The following is a 22,765-nucleotide window of genomic DNA, read 5'->3' as shown; positions in this document are numbered from 1 at the left end:
TTTATATATATTCAACATTTTTAGCTGTAATTAACTTTTAATTACTTTTATCCTTCTTTCCTTTCCGAAATAATATATATACTTTGACTCTATTTCTGTTAAATGTATAAATATTATATAAGACATTATTGAAATGTATTGTAATGGAATTTAAAAGAAATATATAAATATATATATATATATATATAATCACTTGTCAACTTGTACCACATTTACGCGCACGCGCTTCGCTATTTCTTAAATGTTATTTATTTCTTACTTTATTTTTTACTTCATATATATATATATATATATATATATATATATATATATATATATACAGGGTGTTAATAAACCTTCGCATAATATTTATATCATCGTGTTGCCCACGAAAATCGAAGACGAAAAGCTCTCTAAATTTTTTCGATTCCATGCGTACAGTTCTTATAATTATTGTCGAAAAATAGTGAAATATTGCCAATGTACGCACGGTTATAACGGAAATACGAGTGCGGTGAGAAACAAGACAATCATCGTCGCTCGCCGCGAGGCGAGGAGAGCGCAAACAAAATTCATTGCTATTCACAACGTTGTTCGTAGCGATAAGCGATGGGGACTAAGGATGGTCGACGATAACTAAAATTTTTCACATAAATTTTTAAACTGTACTACATAAATTGCAAAGCCAATATTTTATATTTTATATTTTATATTTTATATTTTATACTTGTAGACGATTTAACAGCAAAGAATATGTCATTAATTTCATTAATATACTGGAAGTTTAAAGAAATAAAAGCAAATAAGTCATGAACAATTAATTGTTTCCTATTTGTTTTGGAAATTTTGCACGTTGGAATAAAGTCCACAAATTGTAAAGTCCGCTGTTCGTGAAAATGTCTACTTACATTTTATAAATATTACGTTTATGATTTGTGACAATACAATTGCCAATAATGTGTATAAAAAGTTTTGGTACGGCAACATAATTTCTTTTTTCCTTATCAGGATTTAATCGATAAAGTTGGAAAATTGCGAGAAAAAATTGGATGCGGCAGACTTAATGAATTATTCGGTTTTATTAATTTAAAACTGTAGTTTATCATTAAAAATACTATGGCGCATCTTCCGAAAGCTGTAAAGTGACCTGATAGTATAAGGATAATAACAAAATATATTAATTTTACATACAGTTCTGATAAGCTTGTAAAATGACGAAAGAGCATAAACTGTAACGGATTTCCAACGAATTATTTGCTTTCATTGATTTAAAATTCAAGTATATCAATAAAAATACTATGAAATGATTCTCTTAATGTTTTCAATCAACTTTTAATTTTTTTAGCTTCGCAATTTATGTAGTACAGTTTAAAAATTTATGTGAAAAATTTTATTTGTGAGCTATCGTCGACCATCCTTAGTCCCCATCGCTTATCGCTACGAACAACGTTGTGAATAGCAATGAATTTTGTTTGCGCTCTCCTCGCCTCGCGGCGAGCGACGATGATTGTCTTGTTTCTCACTGCACTCGTGTTTCCGTTATAGCCGTGCGTACATTGGCAATATTTCACTATTTTCCGACAATAATTATAAGAACTGTACGCATGAAATCGAAAAAATTTAGAGAGCTTTTCGTCTTCGATTTTCGCGAGCAACACGATGGTATAAATATTATGCGAAGGTTTATTAACACCCTGTATATATATGAATATACACTACTTAAAAAGAAATAGGGAACACATTTCGTATACCCAAACATTGGACTATATTCAAACCACTGAAACTCAGCAAAAAAATATTGTAGAAATAAAATTCAAAAAACGTTTTAAAGCTTGAAACTTCTCCTTTCAAACGCTTTTTGCCGATTTTAGTTATCTTTTTTCTACAAATATGGGACAATAATAAAGCTTAATTCGTTGAAATAAAAATTTTTAATGCGACTTTGTTGTGTTACATCTGGCTTGAAAAAATCATAGAGAATTTCTGTTATTTGCATCTTGTAGCGAAACTTTTTTTTCTTTTATCTCGAGTGATCAGATCACGAGTAATAAGAGATGAAAGACAAAATAATCATTTTTTCTTAAAATCTTGATAAGTCAGTCAAAAAAAATTGCACAGCAATGAACGATTACTTAAAATAAAAAGAAAAGTCCCGCTACAAAATACAAATAATAGAAATTCTTAATGATTTTTTCAGGCCAGATGCAGCGCAGCTAAGTTGCATTAAAAATTTTTATTTCAACGGATCAAGCTTTATCATTATGCCATTTATAGGAAAAAAAAATAACTGAAAAAAAAACTAAAATCGGTAAAAAGCATTTGAAAGAAAATTTCAAAATTTTTGATTTACAAAAAGCTAAGTATACATATATAAAAAATAAAAAAAATTGTCCATGCATCTCTATAATCATATCTATTCCATGAAATTTTACAAAAAAAACTAGTATAAACATATATATATATATTAGAGATGTGCGAATTATTCGAATTCGAATCAAATCGAATCGAATCTGACGATATTCGATTCGATTCGAATCCGAATCAACATAGTTCGAATTCGAAAGATTCGATAACGTCGAATCACTGCAATTCGAATTCGAATAAAAAAACCGCGTAAGAAGACTTAAAATCCATTAAATTCTATCGTGCATCCAGCGCCTTTGCGGTCAGAAAATTCTAAAGAATTTTAGGCTGCGTTCAGAAACATCACCCGGGTGCACTCGAGTATCGTTCTGTCTTTGTTTACTACCCAAAGTTAAACAAAGACTTTTAATAAAGTATAATTTTTAATTTTAATATATGCTTAAATGCTTTTCATTTTACTAACACATTTCTCATTTGACGCTAAGGGATCACATATCACAATTAGTCCTCTAATACAATTCTGCTGTTGTAACGGAATTTTACATAGGCTTGCATAAAAACTCCATTTTGCATTTTGTCTTAAGTATTTAAATATTTATTGTCAGTTATAATTATACCTACCAATACTATGTCATGATTTGTGGATTATCTTGCTAGACTCTTGGTGCAAACTGAGTAAGTTGCACATTGCACAGTTGGTCGTTACGAGACTTCAGACTTCGTTAATTTTGATTCACCTATTTGATGTTTCAAATGCTTACGTCACATTCCTGGCTTGCAGGATTCCTATGCGTTGATTCGATTCGAATTCGAAATATGAGTGATTCGATTCGGCGATATTTTTGTTAATTCGATTCGATTCGATTCGAATTTTTTTTCGCAAATTCGATTCGATTCGATTCGAATTAGAAAACCTTGATTCGCACATCTCTAATATATATATAGACATATTTAATATACATACCGGGTTTAACCAAACCCGGTAAAAAATTTTTTATAAAAAAATATATATTTGTATATATATAAGATTAACTTTAATCTCGGCTTAACTTTCTCTTTTTCTAAGAACTGGAATAAGATAATAAGTAAATTAAACTAAGATTAAAGTTTCGCAAATTAAACCGAGATTAAAGTTATTTTAAGTTGGTAAAAACGGCGGGCCTGAGACGCACAGTGGACTTGCTTCTCGTTTAAAACGCAAGCACATGTCCATTCGCAAGTGATTTGTTCTTTTCAGCTGAACTTCTTGCACAGTTTATCTTTTCTCTTTTTCTCTCAAATGTGAAGAATACAAGAGAAAAAGGACGAGCTGTGCAAGAAGTGCAGCTAAAAAGAACAGGTCCATGATATGCATATGGCCGCGTGAGAGTGCATGAGAGAAGCACAGGAGCACACAGGAGATTCATCTGCGAGGAAAACAACCTGTAACAATTCTAAACCTAACGCGTGATGATGTGATCACTAAGGAATAAGGAACAGAGATATGTGCACGAGGAAGAACACAAGGAAAACACCTGTAGAGAACGCCTGATCAGTTAAGTAACCACTTCTGATCGTCCTCTCGACGATGTAGCTGCCCGTTATCTGGACGACGCATAAACGGATAGAGTTTTCGTTTTAAACTTTGGCTAAATATGGCGCAAATACAGACGTCGATGGTGGACGGGCTGCCGAAGCACTTCGTTAATGCGATGCGCACTCTTTTCGACATAATGGACGATCAGAATACCGGCTTCGTAAAGTTCTCCGATATCGAGGGTCGGTGGCAGGACGACGGTACGCAGGGCTTGCCCAAGGGCGTGCTGGACAGCCTGAAAAAAGTTACGCCGCCGAACGGGCTGCTGTCGTTCGAGCGATTTTGCGCTGGTCTAAAGATCTGTCTGCTGCAGATACAGGCGGAGGCGGACGCGAAGAAGCATGACGGTCAGTCCACTGTCAATAGGCCGCCATCCGCGCCAATACTAATTCCCGACAATCAGAACAAGGCGGCCTGGACCTCGCCTAACACCGCTGCTATAAGACCGAACAACGCCATATCCCAGCAACGTACTCTCAGTATGCCGCAGCTGCTGGCCAATCGCAAGGACATGAACGCACAGTTGGAGCTGATGGATGGAAGAAACATTGGAGAATCAAAGATCCCTAAGGTGTATGGCCCGCCAAAACCACCGCGGACCGGCGCCGCCCTGGAGGGCAGAACAATGGGCTTGGAACGTAACTTTGACAAGTCTGAGATCAGGACAGCATTGCAAAATTGGCAAATGGGTCTCATGATGAGTGACGAAAAGGAGAAGCGTCAACTGCAGGCTGTAAATTATAGACCGGATGCCAGGACGCTGTTGAGACCAGCCAGAGTTCTGGGCGATGGTAAAGCGGTTGATATACAGAACAATCAACTCGGGCTCCAACCCAAGAAACCGTTGAATCGTCGCAGAGAACCCAGGCGACACACGTTGCAGAATGGTATTGATTACAATATGGTAAAGATGTTCTCCTCTAGGACTCCCGACTAACTTTTGGTGATTGGTTCTGGGTATGCACTAACTGAGTATTAATGGCGATACATATCTCTTAAGGCATGAAAGACATGTATCCTGTAATTTTAATCATTTTTTAATTAATATAAATTTTATTTATAATACATATACATGAACACCTAGTATTTTTTTTTTTGACATTTTAAAATGTTTTCATAACACATTGCTTTCAGATGAAACGGATGAAGCAGATTGAACAAGAAAAGGATGTCCTGCTTCAAGGTCTAGCTGCTGTTGATAAAGCTAGAGAATGGTATTTGAAGCAGATATCAGCTACTCAAGAGAAAATTAAACATCTTGGACGGATGGGTTCCCATGTGGTATAGAAAAGATATTATTTTGTGTCACATATATGCTTTAACAAAATATATATGACTGTATTTCACATAGGAACAATGGACTGAGGCACAGCAAGAGCGCTTGGAACTGCAACGCGCGCGTGTCCTGGAAGTTAATCGACATCTAGCCGCCCTGATAAGCAGCTGGGAACGTGGAGGCCTTCCGCTTCATATGAATCTTGCATTTCTAAGTGCTCCAACTTCGGCTCAGCTTCAGCAGGATATGCTATCGAGGCTTAAGCAACAAAATCACAGATTAACCGAGGTAATATATAATAGTAATAATATAATGCAGTGTATGTAAGAAATGGCGAATTAATTGATTTAATCTATATTTTTATATGCGACACCAAAATAGGAAGTTAGCAAAAAAAGTCAACGAATAGCACTACTTGAACAAGAAAAAGACAGTTTGATTAGAGAATTGTATAATAGACAATCTGGTCTCGTTCAGTCCCGAAGGGCAACGATGATCCATGAACAACATGATCAAACATTCATGTAAGGTACTAACTTTAAATTAAATATTGTTGACTTGAATAAAATCAATAATCTTTGATTTTATTTGAAATATTTTTTTCAGAATATGAAAATTTCAAGTTTTAAAAAATGTGCCACTTAAGTGATAGAATCTGAGTTAAACTTTAAATAAAATAAAAAGAATTAAGAAATTGATGTGGAAAGGTGACCCATTCATTGCCACAATGTTGTACAAATATATTAATAATGTCGGACGTTTCAGCTGGAATACTCTACACTAATGAATGAACAAAATCATATTCTGAATGCTTCAGAATATTTACAATGCCATATAAAAACCTCCCAAACAGCATGCAATATCCATGAGAACGTCTATAGGATACTCTATGGACATTATATATGTACGGACGTTTTTAGGAAGTCTGTGCTGTGTCTGGGATTTTAAAAAATATTTGACATAGTGTTAAAAAAATAATTGTCACTGCCTTAATAATTTCATATTTTACATTAAGAATGTAAAATATTCATTAATAAAATATGCATTACGTACAATTTAGATATAATAATTGATGAATAAAATGTTTCTTAACATCTTTGTAATTTGTCTTAAAAAATCCGTTTTAATAAATTATTTTAATTATGTAACAAATGTGACTCTACTTTCCTTTTAACTCTGTAGATACATAGGAATTAAAGGCCTAGGCGATTTTTCAAATTATTCCATGAATAGTAAAAAGAAAGGATCAGCCGTTTTTTCTTTAAAAGAAATTTGACAAGGATTTGTCGAAGAATCTTCTAATGTCTACGGTGTCTGCGTCTACGAAGGATCAACATTACAATGTTGGGTGACTATTACATTTCGTATCTTGTGCAGTATTGTTTATACAATGATGATGCATCATTGATATATTAATCTTGATCTCATGAATTTATTAAATCTTATTACTTTGTCAAGAATGATAAATTTTACGGGTCTGTCTCCATGACACACATTCCATTAATTTCTGGACTTAGAGCTGCTAGTGTCAAATGTTATCGAATTCTAAAAGGCGATAGCACATTATGATATATTGGTAAATCCGTTAGTTTAGATCTTGCACGAGCTAATTATTATAGAGTATTATAGTATAGAAAAGAATTTCACATATGAAAAACTCGAAAACGAAAGTAATTTCAGATTAGATTATTTCTAGTTATCCTGATGACTGTGTCAATTGATAATCGATATTCATAAATTTTCGCTAAGATTGAAATATAGTAGAATTGTTTTATATGTTAGATATTATTGCCTTTGTTCTTTGAGTTTTATGTAACACGCATGCATATGCACTGATAAGAAATAAAAGATTGAGCAAATCATTGCTGGTTTATTAGAAGAAAATTAAATATATTTCGAATGTGTACATAAAAATTTTTATTTTTTAAAACAAACGCCTTATTTTTTTTAATTGATACATGTTCAACAATATTTCATCTTAATTGTAATATTTTTATTCTCTCTGTATAGAAGATTAATAACAATGGCCATATTCAACTGTTGCCTGTTAGATTTATCAATTCAACAATTATCTGCAATTCTTCGCATCACGACTTTTTGTCTTGAATCTAAAAGGAGACGCAATTTTTTTCATGACGAAAATAGACATACTGAATTGTAAAGATTGATAATTTTGTATCATACATATAGTTGCACAGCGATAGCGTATGAAAGCTGAATTCATAAAATTTTATCAGAAAATAAAATACATGTATAATCTTAAATCAATTGAGAAATCAGTATATAAAAACATTGTAAATAGTAATATATATATACTATACATACATATATAGTATACATATATATATATACAACACACACACACACACACACACACACACACACCATATTTTAAACTTCACACTTTATTTTATTATAATGATTTATTATGATCATTATAATCATGCAAGAAATAATAAGTCTTTTTAAACATTCTTCAAATATTTTAATTTTTTACACATTTTAAAAACAAAAAATTCCAAGATTTACAAGAAAATGTAATAAATTATTAAAAATTTGTCTTTTCTTATACAATATTTAATTTTACCAGTGCGTATATTACAAATGAATTTTATTCTTGTTAATGTATTTAATTAACATTGTATAATTTTGTGTCTCGAACAGTGCTGCGGATATCGGCGGACGTTGAGATGCACCCCACGCAGTTCTTCAGCGATTGGACGGTTTCCGCACGATCATAACTAGTTTAACGGTCCACGACAGTTAGCTGCCACGAGTCAACGGGTTCGGTTGACTCGGCTGCTGCATTGTCCCCGAACGACACGGCGAGCGCTTCTCCCGTTGCAGCGTCGACGAGGGAACGCGCGTGTGGAGAGAGATCGCATTGATCCCGTGTCCCCTGTGTTGACCTTTGACACTGGACCGACAAAAGAAAACGCTAAGCGGTCGACGATCTCCCCTTCAAGTTGCTGTCTTGGATTATCGCCAGCCACGATATCCTTCGCGGGATTTTTTAACGTCTCTTTTGTTTCACCTCATCCGAACATAATGTTACCAAGATTGATGCTAATGGTTGCTCTACTCCTTTTAACAATGGGTATGTTATATTATAATGCGTTTCAAACAATAGATTATAAATTTTGCATAGATAAAAAGACACTTTAAAGATTCACGGATCATTAAATGTTTAAATAAGGTATATATCACAAAGATTTTGATAAAGCTAATTAAGTACATAAATGTCAGAGATTATAATTAACTGTTATATGTGGTAAATAAAAATTAATACTCATTAGATTTTTAACATATCGAAGATATTTCTCAGTTTAAGACTCAATTTTATCTGATTTATTAATCTATGATTTACCTTTCTTATTATATTCTATCCTCTACAACATAAAACATGACTCTTATTTAATCTTTTTCTGTTAGACAAATTCGCTAAACGCTAATAAATTATAAGTTCTAAATTAGTTTCTTATAGTATTTCAGTATAAATCATTACACCATTAAAAGCAGAGTTTTAATTTAATAAAAACTTTAATATTTTTCGAAATTATCACGGTCTCCTCCGCAAAACTAATTTCCCATAGAATATGAACAGCAGCAATTAATATATGTATGAAACGCGCTCTCAGTTTATTTTCTGAGTAATCAAATGATAAACCCATTATACTGATAACGAACAGCACTTTCAATGATGAACATCCCACACACGCCTTCTTTACTGATTACACCGTTACAATAAGCCGTATCGTCTGTAATTAATAATTACCCTTGAATGAATCGCATGAAGAAAGTTGCGCTAGCGTTGCAAAAAATTAAAAATTGCATATATATGCAACATCCGCATATTGACAAAATAGAGATTGCGAATGTCATACATTAGGTCGAGAGTAAATGAAACTAAAAATCGATTAGCCCACGCCATGGTATCCTCTATCTCGTGAAACGCTTATCAATTTAGACAAGTGGGAAGTGCAACCGGCTACATCCGGTCGCAAACATTCGCCTCCACTAAAGCGTCACTATCTCCTTTGGGGTAAATAAACCGTAGATATTTCCACTATATTTGTGATATATTCACCTAAAAATAATGCAGACATTTAATAAACATAGAACCTAATTAATAGACTCGCGTCTATCAATTCTAACGCATTAAAATAATTATAAATGAACGCGTAATACATATAGTAAAATAGGTTTCGGCATAAGACATTTATTATACTTTCTTTATTTTTTTACTATTATTTTAGAATCATCAAATACACATACATACCCTTTTTATTGCAAGTTTCTTCGACAATATATAAAATTTTAATGAAAAATATTTAAAGAGTTCATTATTTATCGCATCCTTTTTGTATTCAACATTATATTTTGTGTATTATTAAATTTAAAGTTAAAATTCTGTTAAAGACAATTTGTAAAATTAATAGAGAAGCAATGTATTTTCTCGTACAGCTTAATTTATTAGATTCTTTGTCTTTGTGCGTAGTTACTTGAAAATCATATATATGGTTTTTAACAAAAAATTATTTCAGTTAAAATATTTGTTATTTAAAAAATGTCAGGTATTCTGTTAAATTTGTAATTTTTCTCTTAAATAGTTCAATAATATTGTCCTATTCAACTCATTAAAATCTAATTAACGTTAAGTTTTTTTGCCAGGTGTTATATCATCGAAGGGATGTGAATTGGATCAGATGCGATATGGATGCCGCATTTATAATGCGCAATGCAGTTGCGGTTACGGCTGTAAATCCGAATACAGATATGACAACAATGACGATTGCAAATTAGCGCTAAAAGGTAAAGACAAAGTATATTTGCGCTTACTTGATCTGCTAAATCTGTAGAATAAGACATACTGATGTTATACTTTATATGCTTTTTAAGAGTTTTAATTTGTTCCGTTGCAGGAAGACGTAGCGATATATGTTCTCGATCGAAACCGTGCCTAAATGAAGGTTCGTGTTCTCAAATATCGTCGGAGCCAGGATTTAAATGTCGCTGTGAAGGAACCGGATTTTACGGCACTTACTGTGAGACACGTCAGTATCTCCTTCAATTCATAAATAATTTGATCTTTTCACATTAAATCTTCGCATATAAAAAAAATTACTTGAATAATTAAATAGAATTAAAACTAAAGGACATTTTAGAAGTAGAAAAAATGGTATATTATTAAAAAGTTCTCGCATTTGTCGAATTTTTCTCAACATAGAAAGTGTATTACGATAATGCAAAAAATGAAGAAAAGTTAATATAAATAATTATATATTACAGCTTGTCCACGACCAAACAGTACACATTTCCGAGGACAATTCCCTTACGAGTGTGTCGTGATCTAACTTGATTGTTTCCTCTTACTTTCATCTGAAACTCAAATTTGTCTTAATATGATACATACAGGTAAAGAAACGCATTCCATAAAACATATTTACACATCTTTGTACATACATAATAAATATTGAAACACACAGATGATGCGCCATTTCTCATTTTTCATCTTCATTCACAATACTCCTGAGACATTTTGTAATCGCGATATCTCTTGGAAATATCTCGGCAAGTTTATTGAAGTTACACTGCAAATAACTTCGTAATTTTAAAAGAGCTTTGATGTTTTATAGAAGGCAGATGTATTTCGATGCTTCCACTGTTTATTCATCAATAATTTTACAATATGTATGCACATGATGTGTTGGATCCATGAGTTTCGGGACAAGCGCTTAGTTTGTATCGTGCTTGTGTTATGTACTTTACCTTATTTTACTTTAGTTATTTCTTTCGTATCTCTACAATAATGCCACACGTACCTCGCTTACCGTTTCAGATGGCAAAACTTATAAAACTTGATTTCTTACTCTTTACATAATTTTTTTTATAATTTCCACTGTTGCATATCCACAGAATTAATAATACTAATTTGATTTTACAACACTGCATTAGAGGAACTTAACGACATGTATGTACGTATATATGTATGTATGTATGTATGATGTATGTATGATGTGTGTGTGTGTGTGTGTGTGTGTGTGTATGTATGTATGAATGTATGTACGTATGTATATATATGTATGTAGTATGTATGCATGTATGTATGCATGTATGTATGTGTGTATAATACCTAAGATAAACAGTCGGCCAGTCATAGCTCTTCCTTTTTTACAAATTTATAGACATTTTAACAGAGTGACTCGATATCGTAATTTATTACAACAAAATACACACTGCTTGTAATAAAATTATTCAGCAATATCCGGTAAAAAAATCTGTAGTGTGAGATGTTTTCCTTCAAACTTCTTTGTACCAATATTACGTAGACTTCTCGTATTTGTGTAATTTTTTTCTTTTCTTTTACCCATTGTACATTTATATTACACATGATGTACATGATAGGTAAAACAAGTTTCGAAATAAATCATATATAAAAAGATAATAAAGATTGTATATCAACATATCATATATAAGACATACTTTTTATAAATACAAAGTTATCTCAGATACAAACAGTAGCTAGCAATCCTGTAAGTATTCTGGTTCTTTTGGTATTTTATTTCTAAGTAACGAATTGATGTATTTATCGAACTTTCGCGAAAATAAAAACTACTAATAAAAATTTTCGACAAATCTTATAAACTATATTCAATATGTTCAGAAAAATAACCTCGAATAAGCAGCTTAGAAATAAAGAATCATGAAGATGCGTGAAATCAACTAAAGAGAGAAACCAATTACGTATTAGAGTAAATTCTAATATTATCTGAATGCAAGATAAACCGCTTTTTTCTTTTTCTTCCCATTTCCTCCCTTATGAGGTGATAAAATGAGTCGTTGTTCTTTTTTTTTCTTTTTTTACTTTTATATTATTTTCGGCCCTTTTGGTCACCATCCATTTTCAGATTATTATCATTATAATTATTGTTGTCACATTAGTCTGAATTTGGCAAACGTTTACGACCATGCTTACAATAGTAATCTCGGTATCGAAGTATATGGACTAAAAACAAATTGTAGATTACAATTTGGATAATTAATAGTCCAATTTTATTAGCTGCCCAGGAGCATTATTCTTCTATGGCACCAGGAGTACGTTGACATCTTTCCTGGTTAAACCCGCGCGTACCATCGGGCCCTCTTGGTTGCCTAACTACAGTTAATTTTGGGCCCGTATCCTCCAACGATGTAGTACGTAATCGACTTATTAATCGCTCGGGTCGTTGTTGAACTGCATCGCTGTAAACAATAAATTGTACGTAAAATTACATCACCACGAACAAAAACAAAAAGACTTAATTTACCTTAATCGAGTTACGTTGCACGCTGACGATTTGCCAGTACGTTGATTAGTAACCAAAACAAATTCCACCTGATCTCCTGGCTGCAGCATAACGTGATCTTGAACTTCACTTACATGGAAGAATAATTTTCTGCCCTCATCGACTTCGTAAGCAAGAAAGCCGAAAGGACCTTTCATCGCGTCTACGGTTGCTCTCCTTTTTTTTCTGACGGCTATGATGTTACAAGCGTGACCTGCTGAATCGACCTGTAATTGGACAGGATCGCCAGCCTGCAATAGCTCTCGTTTGTTAGAAAGTCCCATAATTCCAAATTCATATTCTGGCGTTTCTTCATCTTCGTTACTGGGATTTATCTTGATCAAACCAGCGTACTCTGCCTGTTCGGGATTTGCACTTCGTAATGGTCGTACCACAGTGCCGTCGAGTACCTCACTGACAGCTGTTGGCCTGGGAATACTTCCACGAGGCATTAGTTTAACGTGATCGGCAGCTACGCAACCTCCGGAACCTCTTCCATTGCTCGTACTACTAATTGTACATTCGATATCAGCTCCTAATTCCAATGTACTAGCGTCTCCCTCAAAGTTACTGCAAATAAAATGTTACATATAAATATTTTATATATATACATACACACACACGCGCGTGCGTTTGCTATAAAATCACACACACACACACACACACACTCACCTGTAGTGAAAAAATATTTCTCTATCATGATTTACTGTCTCAATAAAGCCAAACCCATCTTTAAGGGCAGCAATAAAACCTTGACACACTTGTCCATTTGATTTTTTGTTAACATTTTGAATTTTTTCACCAGCGGCATTTACTAAAAATATGTCTTCAGCAACAAGTTCTTTATTTCGTTTCACTTGAACAATACTGAACATTACCTATAAAAATATTTATAGTAAAATACAACATATGGTTTTTTAAAAGTAGAATACAGATCAATTTTTCCATATAAATTTGTATCAATTTACCTTATCACCCAATTTTGGAATATGTTTAGGATCGCAATCTTTGGAGAAAAAAATAATGCTCTTCTGCTGGCCATAACTAATGAGGCCAGGTTCCACCGAATTTGTGTCCTGTGCTACGGTACCTAATATATCCTTCTCTATAATAGTTTGAAATGTTACGGTACCCATTGGCAAATGTTTCAGTCTAATAGCACTTTGTCGAGTATTAGAAAATGATGATGACGGATCCTTATAAAAAAAGAATAAAAATATTTTATAATTAAGATAAACAATAAACTGTAATAATAACAGAATCTTGTTAACCAGTAAAATGTATGTTATTATGTAAATATATATTTACTTGTACGACTGTAAATTCAACTTCATCTCCTACACTAATTTCTCTATCAACATCAAGAACTTCATTAAAATGAAAGAAAAGTCTGGGTTCTCTTTCTACACAACGAATAAAGCCAAACCCATCCTTGAGAGATTGTATTACACCTTGCTCTCGTCTCTCTCCAGATACAGTGAAAGATTCTGGTAATAACATTATCTCTGTAGCTCTTTTAAGCTGATCTCTAGTATCTGTTGCAATACGAAATTGGACCCAGTCCCCATGCCTATTAAAGAAATCATATCACAATATCCAATTTTTATAATGTATATAATTATACATTATTAAAAAAACATTTTAGGTAAATACATTCATATAACCTAGTTTTAAAAAAATACATTCATTGATCCGTATAGATTACCTAAGAGTGAAATCTCCCTTTTGATCTTTATCACCAAAAGGTACTTCAACTTCAGAATGATCACTGTCTCTATATCGAATACGACCGGGTAACGGATCATTTTGATGACGAGCACTGCCTCTTTCTAATGGTTTCAACACTTGCCCTTTCACCACTTCGTTACTTACTTCCTCAAACACAATTGAGCCTGGCGGTAACTTTGTAATGTTGCAAGCTACCTCTTTTCCCTGCAACAGCGTTAAATTTTTTCTTATAGATCTCTTATTTCAAGTAATGCTTACAGTTTTTATCTTACTTACATTGCGCGTTTGTATTATAAACTCCACATCGTCTCCTAGCCTAAGTTGTTCTTTCATAGATTTAGCCTCGCTAAAGTGGAAGAATATTTCTTTGACTACATCAGCACGCTCGATAAAACCAAAATTTTCCTTCATTGAGCATACCACTCCACGATATTGAACTGGATGTGCTGGATTTTCCAGCCTTACATTACATGCACCTAAGTTTCCTCTATAATGTGTTTGCATATGTATAAAAAAAATTATTACTTATATAAGTTTTTGTTTCGATTTATTAAGGGCCGGTTGTTCCAACTTCTTGGTAAATTTACCTACCAGGTAAGCATGCGTCTATCTTCATTTCTTTTCTTAAATAAATAGACGAACATATATTTATCTCATAAGTAAATTTACCAAGAAGTTGGAACAACCAGCCTTAACAAATATTTTATATCGTACCGTTGATTAGTAGCAATTTGAAATGATACTTTATCACCAGCACGTAAGGTGACATTCCCTTCAACATCATCTTTGGTATATGGCAGAAAAAAACATTCCCCACGGTTTTCGTAACTGATACGGCCCTGCGAATCACCACTAGCTTGTAACTCTGTTGTTACATTACCAATACATCGTTGATCTCCTAATGCCTAAAAGAATGTTATATTCGCACATTTACTTCTTATGAATCCTTTTCGATATTCCCTTATCGTTATCATCATTATTATTGTTTTACTAACCACTGGAGCGATTTTGCTAACGGTGCTTGCAATGGGCTTGCCCGTTCGTCGATCGTAAGTCATTTCAAATTCTACTGGATCTCCAATCTTTAAATGTTCAATATTACCGCTAAATTGGCTAAAATGAAAAAACAATCTCGCTTGTCTTTCACAGCATTGTATGAATCCGTAAGAGTGCTGTTGAATAAGAACCATTTATAGATAAGTTATTTATATATTTCACAACTATACATATTTAAGTTTTATCGTCTCTGTAGTACTTACCAATAACTTTTCAATTATACCAGTTTCCCGTGTTCCTTGATTAGCAGATTGATCCTGATAGGTAGAATTATTGGTAACAGGTTCGTTCGTATAACCAGCATTTGTCTCCATGCCCGTGAATTCAAACGGGAATCTTGTAGCGCCATTGCGAGGCGATGATTGCGTGCCAGGATAACTTCCATAGTTGGTAGTAGAATTTTTACCACAATCGGGATGTGAACCCATATAATGATCACCGCTGTAGTTGGTACCATTTCGATAGTTATTGGACGTCGGCTGATGAGATCCCGTTATGGCTTTTGGACTTGGTATAGCCATAGACTTATAATCAAGTATTGCTGGGTCAGAGTTCATGATTGGCGGCTGGAACGATTTCCACTGAGGATTGTTGATGACGTTGTCTGACATTGTCTTTTGAATTTGCGCAGTGTTATGTGTATAATATTTACGTATAATTTAGCTCTTTTCTTCTCTTGAAACAATTACTTAATTTTTTTACGTTTACACTTCTGTTTCACCTCACTATATATATATAATATATATACTTATATTTAGAAATTTTTAGTCTTTTTTCAATTATTTAAGTGTTTAACATAGATATCACAGAACGGTTCTTGGTACCTTATATCTTTGTTCACTATTATAATGTTACAAGAACTTAATGAAGAGGAAGAGTGGCTCCTTGAAATGCCGCAGAAATGCAGGCTCCTTTGTGTGACCAGAAAGTGGAAGTGAGGTCTCTTCGAAATTATTTTAACGCGTTTATCGTGATTTATTCATTAGAGTACCATGTGGCTCAACACAAAGACTTGGCACTCCTTATAAACGCAGGTAAAGATATTCTAGCAACCAAACGGAGCAGCACAATCTCAGCCGCAATCACAATCACGGTCACTATTATTGGCTTACCTATCTCTTGCTCACAAGGCTTGTTGTGTATACAATATACAAATGAACGATGCAGTTAATGTTGATTTATGACTTAATACAAGTACAAAATCTTAGCACACCATACACTGTCAATGCTTTCCATACGTATATGCTTGAATATTATAACAATTGTTTGATAAATACTCAATTTAGCGTGCACTAGAACAACTGTGTTTTTCTTTTAAACATCAGTCATCCCTTTATAAAAGGAGTAAATCAAAAACATAGGAGATTTTAAAGGATAAATGTTGATTTGAAAATCCTCAGATGTCTTCAATGCGTGCTGAGTCTGATTGTGTTCTTTCAATATTTCTAGAGTAACGTTTCCTTTCTTCAACTTTTAAATGTGGAATTTACAGTGATCCTTGGTTTCAGAAGTGTCCTAAACTAACAATGACACAAGCTGTAAAAAAAATTACAAAAATTAAGACAATTACTAAAGAAACCATTCTGCAAACATAAAGTATATTCAGATATTATTTATAAATTGCGAGCTCTGTATATACAAACATTACTTTTTATCTTTCAATATACTAAAAATTAATTTTTATAATACTTTGTAACACAAATCAAATAGAGCCTACATAAAATAAATATTTTATTATGTAAAATAGAGAAATTATAGAAATAATATTGTTCAAAGTAAAAAGAATACAAAAAATTAATCATATTTATTGCATTAAAAAAATATCAGTGGCAGAAAACACCAGGGATCTTATACTCTGCTATAACACAACAGCTTTTCTCGTAGATTTAAATAAAAATCAATTTAAAATCGTTGATGAGGCGCACAAAAAATCCAACACACGTGCGAATTTCGACACACTCCGACACGTCCTCAAGCGCACGTGATCGGACCTACGTAGGTAGGTAGGTTATTACTACATCCCTGCAGGGACATAAAGAAAAATTGTCCGGAGTCGAGAGAAGAGACGAGCGATCAAGGCAAAATAACAACGCGTTTATTTATAGCACTACCGCGGTGAGACAAACACACACTCCTGTCCGATTATCCGATGCTTTGACATTGACCCACGGGGAGGGAATACCGAAATCCACTGTGTTCGTTACGGCGGCTTGACAAAATTGCGTGTCTGTGACGAAAAGGCAAAGGCACGGCGCGGTGGGATATGTTCCGCGCACGGATACATGAGTCATGACCCTCGGACCCACGCTACCATCTCCACCTCGAGCCTCATCTCGCTCGCGCTATCGCTGCTCCAGCTATGCGATTACGCATGCTAAAACGTCCGCGTTAAATTCGAAAAAGAAAGTAACAATCGCGACGAGCGAGCGAGCGAGTGACCCTCGTCGTGAATGATCGTGGACGTGGCCGACGCCGAAAGATCCCCGGAGTGTTCGCGAATCGTTCCCCGCTCTCCGGCGTGGCAGCTCTCCATGTCTCAAGGTGTTATCATATTGGGCTCGCCGCAGTTTTACAAGGTTGATTTTTTTATGAGGTCGCGGAGCGCTTTATCTCGCCGCGGCGGTCGCCACCGTGATTCCGCAACGCGCCCCCCAACCCGGGCGTGTCCTGGCCGCTGACTTGACCGGCGATCGTCGCCGGGGACCGCGCCGACCCGGGTGACGCGTCCTTCCACACAAAGCTCGCAATTACTGGGCGCCGAGAGGATTTACGAGACTCACCACGACACAGCACAGCACTGACGACATGCCGCCATGTTGAATGTCAACATTCGGCGCTCGGCCGCCAGAGCTGCCAGATTTTGCCGGGTTGCCCGGCACGGTAGGCCGACGCATGCGCTTACGAGTTGAAATACAGTAACGTATCACAAATCTGTAGACTCTTGTGACTACACACTCAGGTGTGCGTGGATAAGTAGAGAGTAGAATGTTCACATAATGATAAAAAATACACATTTTTCTGTAATTAAGAAAAATATTTTATTTGGCAAAAATACTACTGAGATATCCTCTGTACTGAGAGTACTGGGCCCGCCAAAATTAAGCGCCCATAATACACATAACTGTATTTGCCATCCATTACACATGCGCGGCTTGACCCATGGCGGGGGGTCTGGCAGCACTGTCGGCCGCTCGCAACATCCTCAGCGGCGGCACAGCACGACGACCACGAGTTTCCTGCGCGCACGCGCGCTCCGATCCTCGATAGGGAGTTCCGGGTAATGGAAACGCGCCCTTAAAGCAGGCTTTTTTTCCCTGTCGATCTTTCTCGAACGCGGTGCACCGCGTATAATTTTTCAGGCCAGAAATGTATTTTCTTGTTTCCTCGAGGATTTCGCGAAATTGACATTGACAGAGAAACCGCATTATGAGAATTATTCTCGAGAGACTTTTCGTTTTCATTACTTTCATTAATGTCATTTCTAGTTGATCCTCTCTAAAGAGTGAATTCTTCCGGGTTTGAATGTTTCTTTAAGGATGTGATCTCAATCAAACTCGAATTAATTTAATTGGTTATCAACAGAATCGCTGAAACAATATTTTCGACCAGACAATCCGTCATCCTTTTCTTTCTATTTTTCTTTTCATCCTAATAAAAAATTAATAATTCTATGTTGAAAAAATCGTACAAGGACTTATTCGAAAAATTTAATCGTCAGTTAAATTAATCAGTTTCAATGAGATCATTTTTGATGTCCATTCTTTGATTTCCACCGCGTTTTGTAGATTAATTTTAATCTTTGTTTAATACTTACATTCTATTTTTCCCCGATTTAAAAAATTAATTCAATAAACAAAATGCTAACAATAAACATCAGCGAATTGAACAGATGCAGCCTTGGTCAAGACATGTCACTAAATAAGCGTTCGCATCAACATGTGTTTAACCGGAAGAGCCAGGTAGTTTGGCAGTAGAAAATAGGATCTGCGCGCGCGTACAATCTGACACCCAACAGAATAGAACGGAATTAGTAACCTTTCGTTATTTCGAAAACGTATTACTTAACTCGAAAATGTATTCTTAATCTACATTGGCAGAAAAAATAAACACAATGGACTGATCTAAGAAATATTTCAATCTCTTCTCATTAAATGTATACATATATTTAAAGCGATATCGTTATATCTTTTATATTAGATCGGTTCTTTTTTTCAAATATATTTTATAATGTATTTTAAATAAATTATATATAAACTGTCACACACATTTATACATACATACATACATACATACATATATATACATACACACATACACACACACACATGTACAATCTGAATTGGTCAGCAACGGCAGATTTCTTGTTCAAACATTTTTATTCCGAGAACGATTAGTATAACAAAATTGAGAGGGAGAACAAGAAGTTAACAAGAGCCCCACTCGGTCTCGGAGGAATCGGAAATGTACCTCAATCTCATTTTGTGACAAGGGTGCCTCTCCTATCATTGTTGCTCTCTTATCATTAGTATACAAAGTGACGTATTTTCTCGAGCGCAACTACTCGAATGTATTAATTTACAGCAGAGTCAGTTTAGTAACAGATAATTTGTGTAGAAAGTTCGCGCTTATTGTTAAGTGTTCAGCTTCGCGGGAGCTTCACTGCTGGATGTCCTCGAGTAGATGCCGAAGTGATTTAGCCGACGCCAGCGCAGATCCTCGGGATCGGGCGTCGACGGGGCGGTTACGCATTCGAGACTGAGCTGCAAGGCTCGTCTCAACTCGTCGTCCTCGTCCACATCGTTCGCCGAGTTCGCTAAATGCGTCGTCTTTATACCGTCGTCAGTATGAAGATCCAGTCTCAACTTGAGCGTTTTGTCCATGTCGTCCTCGTCGTTCTGCAAGCTCATTTGTAAGGCTCTAGCCAATTGCACGTTTTCGTCCTCCTCCTCGTCGTCGCTCTTCTCCTCCCTGCCTTCGACTCTTATCGGGATTATCCTTTCGCGAGATCCGTCCGTGGACAGTTCGGATTTGTGCAAGAGCGAGGACACGTTTCTGGTCGCACTTGAGGATGGTTGTGGGACCTTCACCTCTCCCATTGCAAGTGCAGTTTTCATAATCTCGTCCTCCAGCTTGGTGCCCAAACGATTGCCTTTGGATGTGGACTTTGATTCTGCATTTGAACTGCTCTTCGTCGCAACTATAGGATTTTTCAGAAGAACGTCTTCAGCGGGGCATTGCGGAAGGGTACCAATAACGATAAAAATAGAATAACCTATAAGAAAGATCGGCATTTGACATATCTCTTGATTGACGTGTTTTTCATTACTAACTCATTTTTATTATGTGTGCGCTTACCTTCTTGTAACAATTGAGCTAGGTACATTGTGAGGTACGTGTCTGATATAAGCTGAGGTCCGCTAAGCATTGAATTTAAATTAAACCACTGGTTTCCAAGTTTTCTTATCGTAAACCAATGTCCCTTATAATTACAAATATATGCTCTCATCCGCCTGAAAATTACATCGCCACTTCACGCATTATCTTATAAGATTATCATTAACAAAAATTACTCGTTTTATCATCTTTGAAGAGTATAAGAGAATGTAGGTGACACAAATGTATAATCTAAATAAATGTAAATACAGTAAAACCTTGATTATCCTAATACAGACTAGCTCTAAGTCAAATAATAAAAGTTGCATTTTATAGTAAAAATCAACTGACCTTTCTAAAATTTCAAATAAAATTGACAATTTGGTACATTAGATAGACGTAATATAAGAATATATTGCTGCAAATATGAACTGATTGGATTATGAAACGGACTCGATACATTTGACATTAGGAAGGATAACAAGGTTCTACTGTATATTAATTTATATGTTAACTGTGATTTACTGTTATTGCTCTATATAATTGCTCTAAGAACAAAGAAATCTTAGGAAAGAGTGCTCTTCTGCAATAGAACAGAAGGTCCAAAGACAATAATTTGACTCGAAACAAATTATCAATAACCTACGAAGGATCATTCTGTGCCAGTAATGCTGTTGGTTCTGTGCTGTTATATGGAATCAGCTCTAAACCCCAAACTTTCAAAGCACTGCTAATAACTTGAACTGAAAAGTATCCACTGTCGTCCATGTTTCCCGATGGTTGCTAAACATAAGAAGCAATTTGCTGTTACACACATACACACACATGATACTTGCTCTCTCGGCGGTGATAAAAGCAACGTCAAGCGTTCATTGTAAGGGAAATTTTTTTTCTTTTCAAGGTATGCAAATGTCTTAATCCGTAATCTGAACTTTGCGTGACGCTGCCGAGCATTTTGCGAATCATACGCCGAGACGCTCGAACGCGCGACGTACGTTTACCTCGAGGAATAGCTTGTAATCCTCGCTGTCGATGCCCGACTCGGCCATCCGGATTCTCTCCTCCTCGTCCATCTGGTGGCCGAAATTCGCCAGGTCCACGGCGTTGAAGTACGGACCTTGCAGAAGCGCGTTCAGGCAGTGCTGGGCGCACAGGTATCCCTCTTGCTGCGAAAAAAAATCATCGCGAGAGAACATTGCGCGAGAGCATCCACGTCGCTCGTCGTCGAGTTAATCGTCGCGCACGGCGGCGTCATTTACCTTCTCGTGAAATATACTCTCCATTGCACAAGCTCCCCCGGCGACACCGCGGATAACGGATACAGGCTTCGTGCCCGTGTTTAGTCGCGTAATAATAACCGTAAACGTAATGTCCCCCGGCCGATCTCAGGCACGCGAGAGAACGTCATCCGCAAAAATATTTTCAGGCTACGGTCACGAACGAACGACGACCATCGCATCGCATCCATCAGTCCGGAGCTGCCGGAAGTGCCAGATAAGTTTCCACGAGAATTCACCTTTACTCAGGATGACCAACGGTAGAGTGTAGAGGTGCGCTCTCTCGTTCGACACCCGTCAAGGCACGCCTGCGCCGTGCGGCGACGTTTCGGTCAGCCGTTTCCGGGTTGGACGCGCGCACGTTTTCAAAGAGCGGATTATGCGTCTGCACCCCTTGACGTCTACGGAGGGGCATCGATTCCTCCGTTCGTCGCGTCTCGCGGCGAACTATATAAATTATTAAAAGAGTGTGTCGATATCGCGTGCTGCTGCACCCCCGTTGATTGATTGCGAAGCCCAAGATCCACGCGATTCCCTCGCGCGGCTAAGCACGCGCAGCACGCGTTTTTAACGCTGAACGTTGAATTCTCCTCCGCCCTCCGCCACCGCGCGTCCGTCATCGGTTCATCACTCGACGACACATCGGACAGTTCTCGTCATCGACCGTCGACGACCAATCGCTCTCGCGCGCTATTCGCATCCTTGTAAAAGTACCGTTGTCACGTGTACGTATACGTGTGCGCCACCAGTGTGTATGTACATGCACACGTATGGCGACGTGTGATCGTGCGCTCTGCGTCTTGCGACAGCA

General features: G+C 36.0%; 4 protein-coding genes across 6 annotated transcripts; 2 read left to right on the top strand and 2 right to left on the bottom strand.

The window, feature by feature from the left end:
- The first annotated feature begins 3,955 nt into the window (after positions 1-3,955).
- Positions 3,956-6,343, top strand: LOC105834318 (suppressor APC domain-containing protein 2). The gene is made up of 5 exons (XM_012676729.3): positions 3,956-4,823; positions 5,054-5,200; positions 5,271-5,483; positions 5,577-5,724; positions 5,802-6,343. Exons 1-4 carry the CDS (start codon positions 3,978-3,980, stop codon positions 5,721-5,723), a joined length of 1,353 nt encoding a protein of 450 aa, XP_012532183.1. The 5' UTR covers positions 3,956-3,977; the 3' UTR covers position 5,724; positions 5,802-6,343.
- An 88-nt stretch (positions 6,344-6,431) lies between these two features.
- Positions 6,432-10,683, top strand: LOC105834309 (adhesive plaque matrix protein 2). Its single transcript, XM_028194510.2, has 5 exons — positions 6,432-6,543; positions 7,860-8,292; positions 9,867-10,007; positions 10,118-10,249; positions 10,485-10,683. Exons 2-5 carry the CDS (start codon positions 8,244-8,246, stop codon positions 10,547-10,549), a joined length of 387 nt encoding a protein of 128 aa, XP_028050311.1. The 5' UTR covers positions 6,432-6,543; positions 7,860-8,243; the 3' UTR covers positions 10,550-10,683.
- A 1,314-nt stretch (positions 10,684-11,997) lies between these two features.
- On the bottom strand, positions 11,998-18,384 carry LOC105834302 (cold shock domain-containing protein E1). The gene is made up of 11 exons (XM_012676691.3): positions 18,085-18,384; positions 15,508-16,840; positions 15,244-15,420; positions 14,963-15,153; positions 14,525-14,735; positions 14,226-14,452; positions 13,829-14,090; positions 13,489-13,716; positions 13,193-13,398; positions 12,503-13,090; positions 11,998-12,437 (listed from the first exon to the last, which is right to left on the bottom strand). Exons 2-11 carry the CDS (start codon positions 15,913-15,915, stop codon positions 12,269-12,271), a joined length of 2,667 nt encoding a protein of 888 aa, XP_012532145.1. The 5' UTR covers positions 15,916-16,840; positions 18,085-18,384; the 3' UTR covers positions 11,998-12,268.
- Positions 18,385-19,661: 1,277 nt separating this feature from the next.
- LOC105834294 (ataxin-3) lies at positions 19,662-22,223 on the bottom strand. Of its 3 annotated transcripts, none has more exons than XM_028194508.2 (5): positions 21,937-22,223; positions 21,673-21,843; positions 21,324-21,460; positions 20,660-20,814; positions 19,662-20,576 (listed from the first exon to the last, which is right to left on the bottom strand). In XM_028194508.2, the coding sequence occupies exons 1-5, from the start codon at positions 21,958-21,960 to the stop codon at positions 19,936-19,938; spliced, it is 1,128 nt and encodes a 375-aa protein (XP_028050309.1). In that variant the 5' UTR covers positions 21,961-22,223; the 3' UTR covers positions 19,662-19,935. The 3 variants fall into 3 exon arrangements, with proteins under 3 accessions (XP_028050309.1, XP_028050310.1, XP_012532114.1); XM_028194509.2 differs by having other exon boundaries at positions 20,660-20,721; XM_012676660.3 differs by having other exon boundaries at positions 19,936-20,576; positions 21,679-21,843.
- Between the last annotated feature and the right edge of the window lie 542 nt (positions 22,224-22,765).

Source organism: Monomorium pharaonis, chromosome 2 (genome assembly GCF_013373865.1).
Source record: "Monomorium pharaonis isolate MP-MQ-018 chromosome 2, ASM1337386v2, whole genome shotgun sequence".
Classification (NCBI taxonomy): Eukaryota; Metazoa; Arthropoda; class Insecta; order Hymenoptera; family Formicidae; genus Monomorium; species Monomorium pharaonis.
This window is presented reverse-complemented; position numbering and strand designations above follow the sequence as displayed.

Bases quoted from the DNA above. Each gene is read 5' to 3' on its own strand.
- LOC105834294 (XM_028194508.2), bottom strand. From the start codon at position 21,960: ATGGAGAGTATATTTCACGAGAAG. The intron at 21,461-21,672 runs GTACGTCGCGCG...TCTTATGTTTAG, and splicing joins AGCTATTCCTCGAGGTAAAC to CAACCATCGGGAAACATGGA. The intron at 20,577-20,659 runs GTAAGCGCACAC...TCTTTCTTATAG, and splicing joins AGCTCAATTGTTACAAGAAG to GTTATTCTATTTTTATCGTT.
- LOC105834318 (XM_012676729.3), top strand. From the start codon at position 3,978: ATGGCGCAAATACAGACGTCGATGGTGGACGGGCTGCCGAAGCACTTC. The intron at 4,824-5,053 runs GTAAAGATGTTC...CATTGCTTTCAG, and splicing joins ATGGTATTGATTACAATATG to ATGAAACGGATGAAGCAGAT. The intron at 5,201-5,270 runs GTATAGAAAAGA...TATTTCACATAG, and splicing joins GACGGATGGGTTCCCATGTG to GAACAATGGACTGAGGCACA.
- LOC105834309 (XM_028194510.2), top strand. From the start codon at position 8,244: ATGTTACCAAGATTGATGCTAATGGTTGCTCTACTCCTTTTAACAATG. The intron at 8,293-9,866 runs GTATGTTATATT...TTTTTTTGCCAG, and splicing joins TCTACTCCTTTTAACAATGG to GTGTTATATCATCGAAGGGA. The intron at 10,008-10,117 runs GTAAAGACAAAG...GTTCCGTTGCAG, and splicing joins TTGCAAATTAGCGCTAAAAG to GAAGACGTAGCGATATATGT.
- LOC105834302 (XM_012676691.3), bottom strand. From the start codon at position 15,915: ATGTCAGACAACGTCATCAACAATCCTCAGTGGAAATCGTTCCAGCCG. The intron at 15,421-15,507 runs GTAAGTACTACA...CTTATTCAACAG, and splicing joins GTATAATTGAAAAGTTATTG to CACTCTTACGGATTCATACA. The intron at 12,438-12,502 runs GTAAATTAAGTC...TATTGTTTACAG, and splicing joins TGCAACGTAACTCGATTAAG to CGATGCAGTTCAACAACGAC.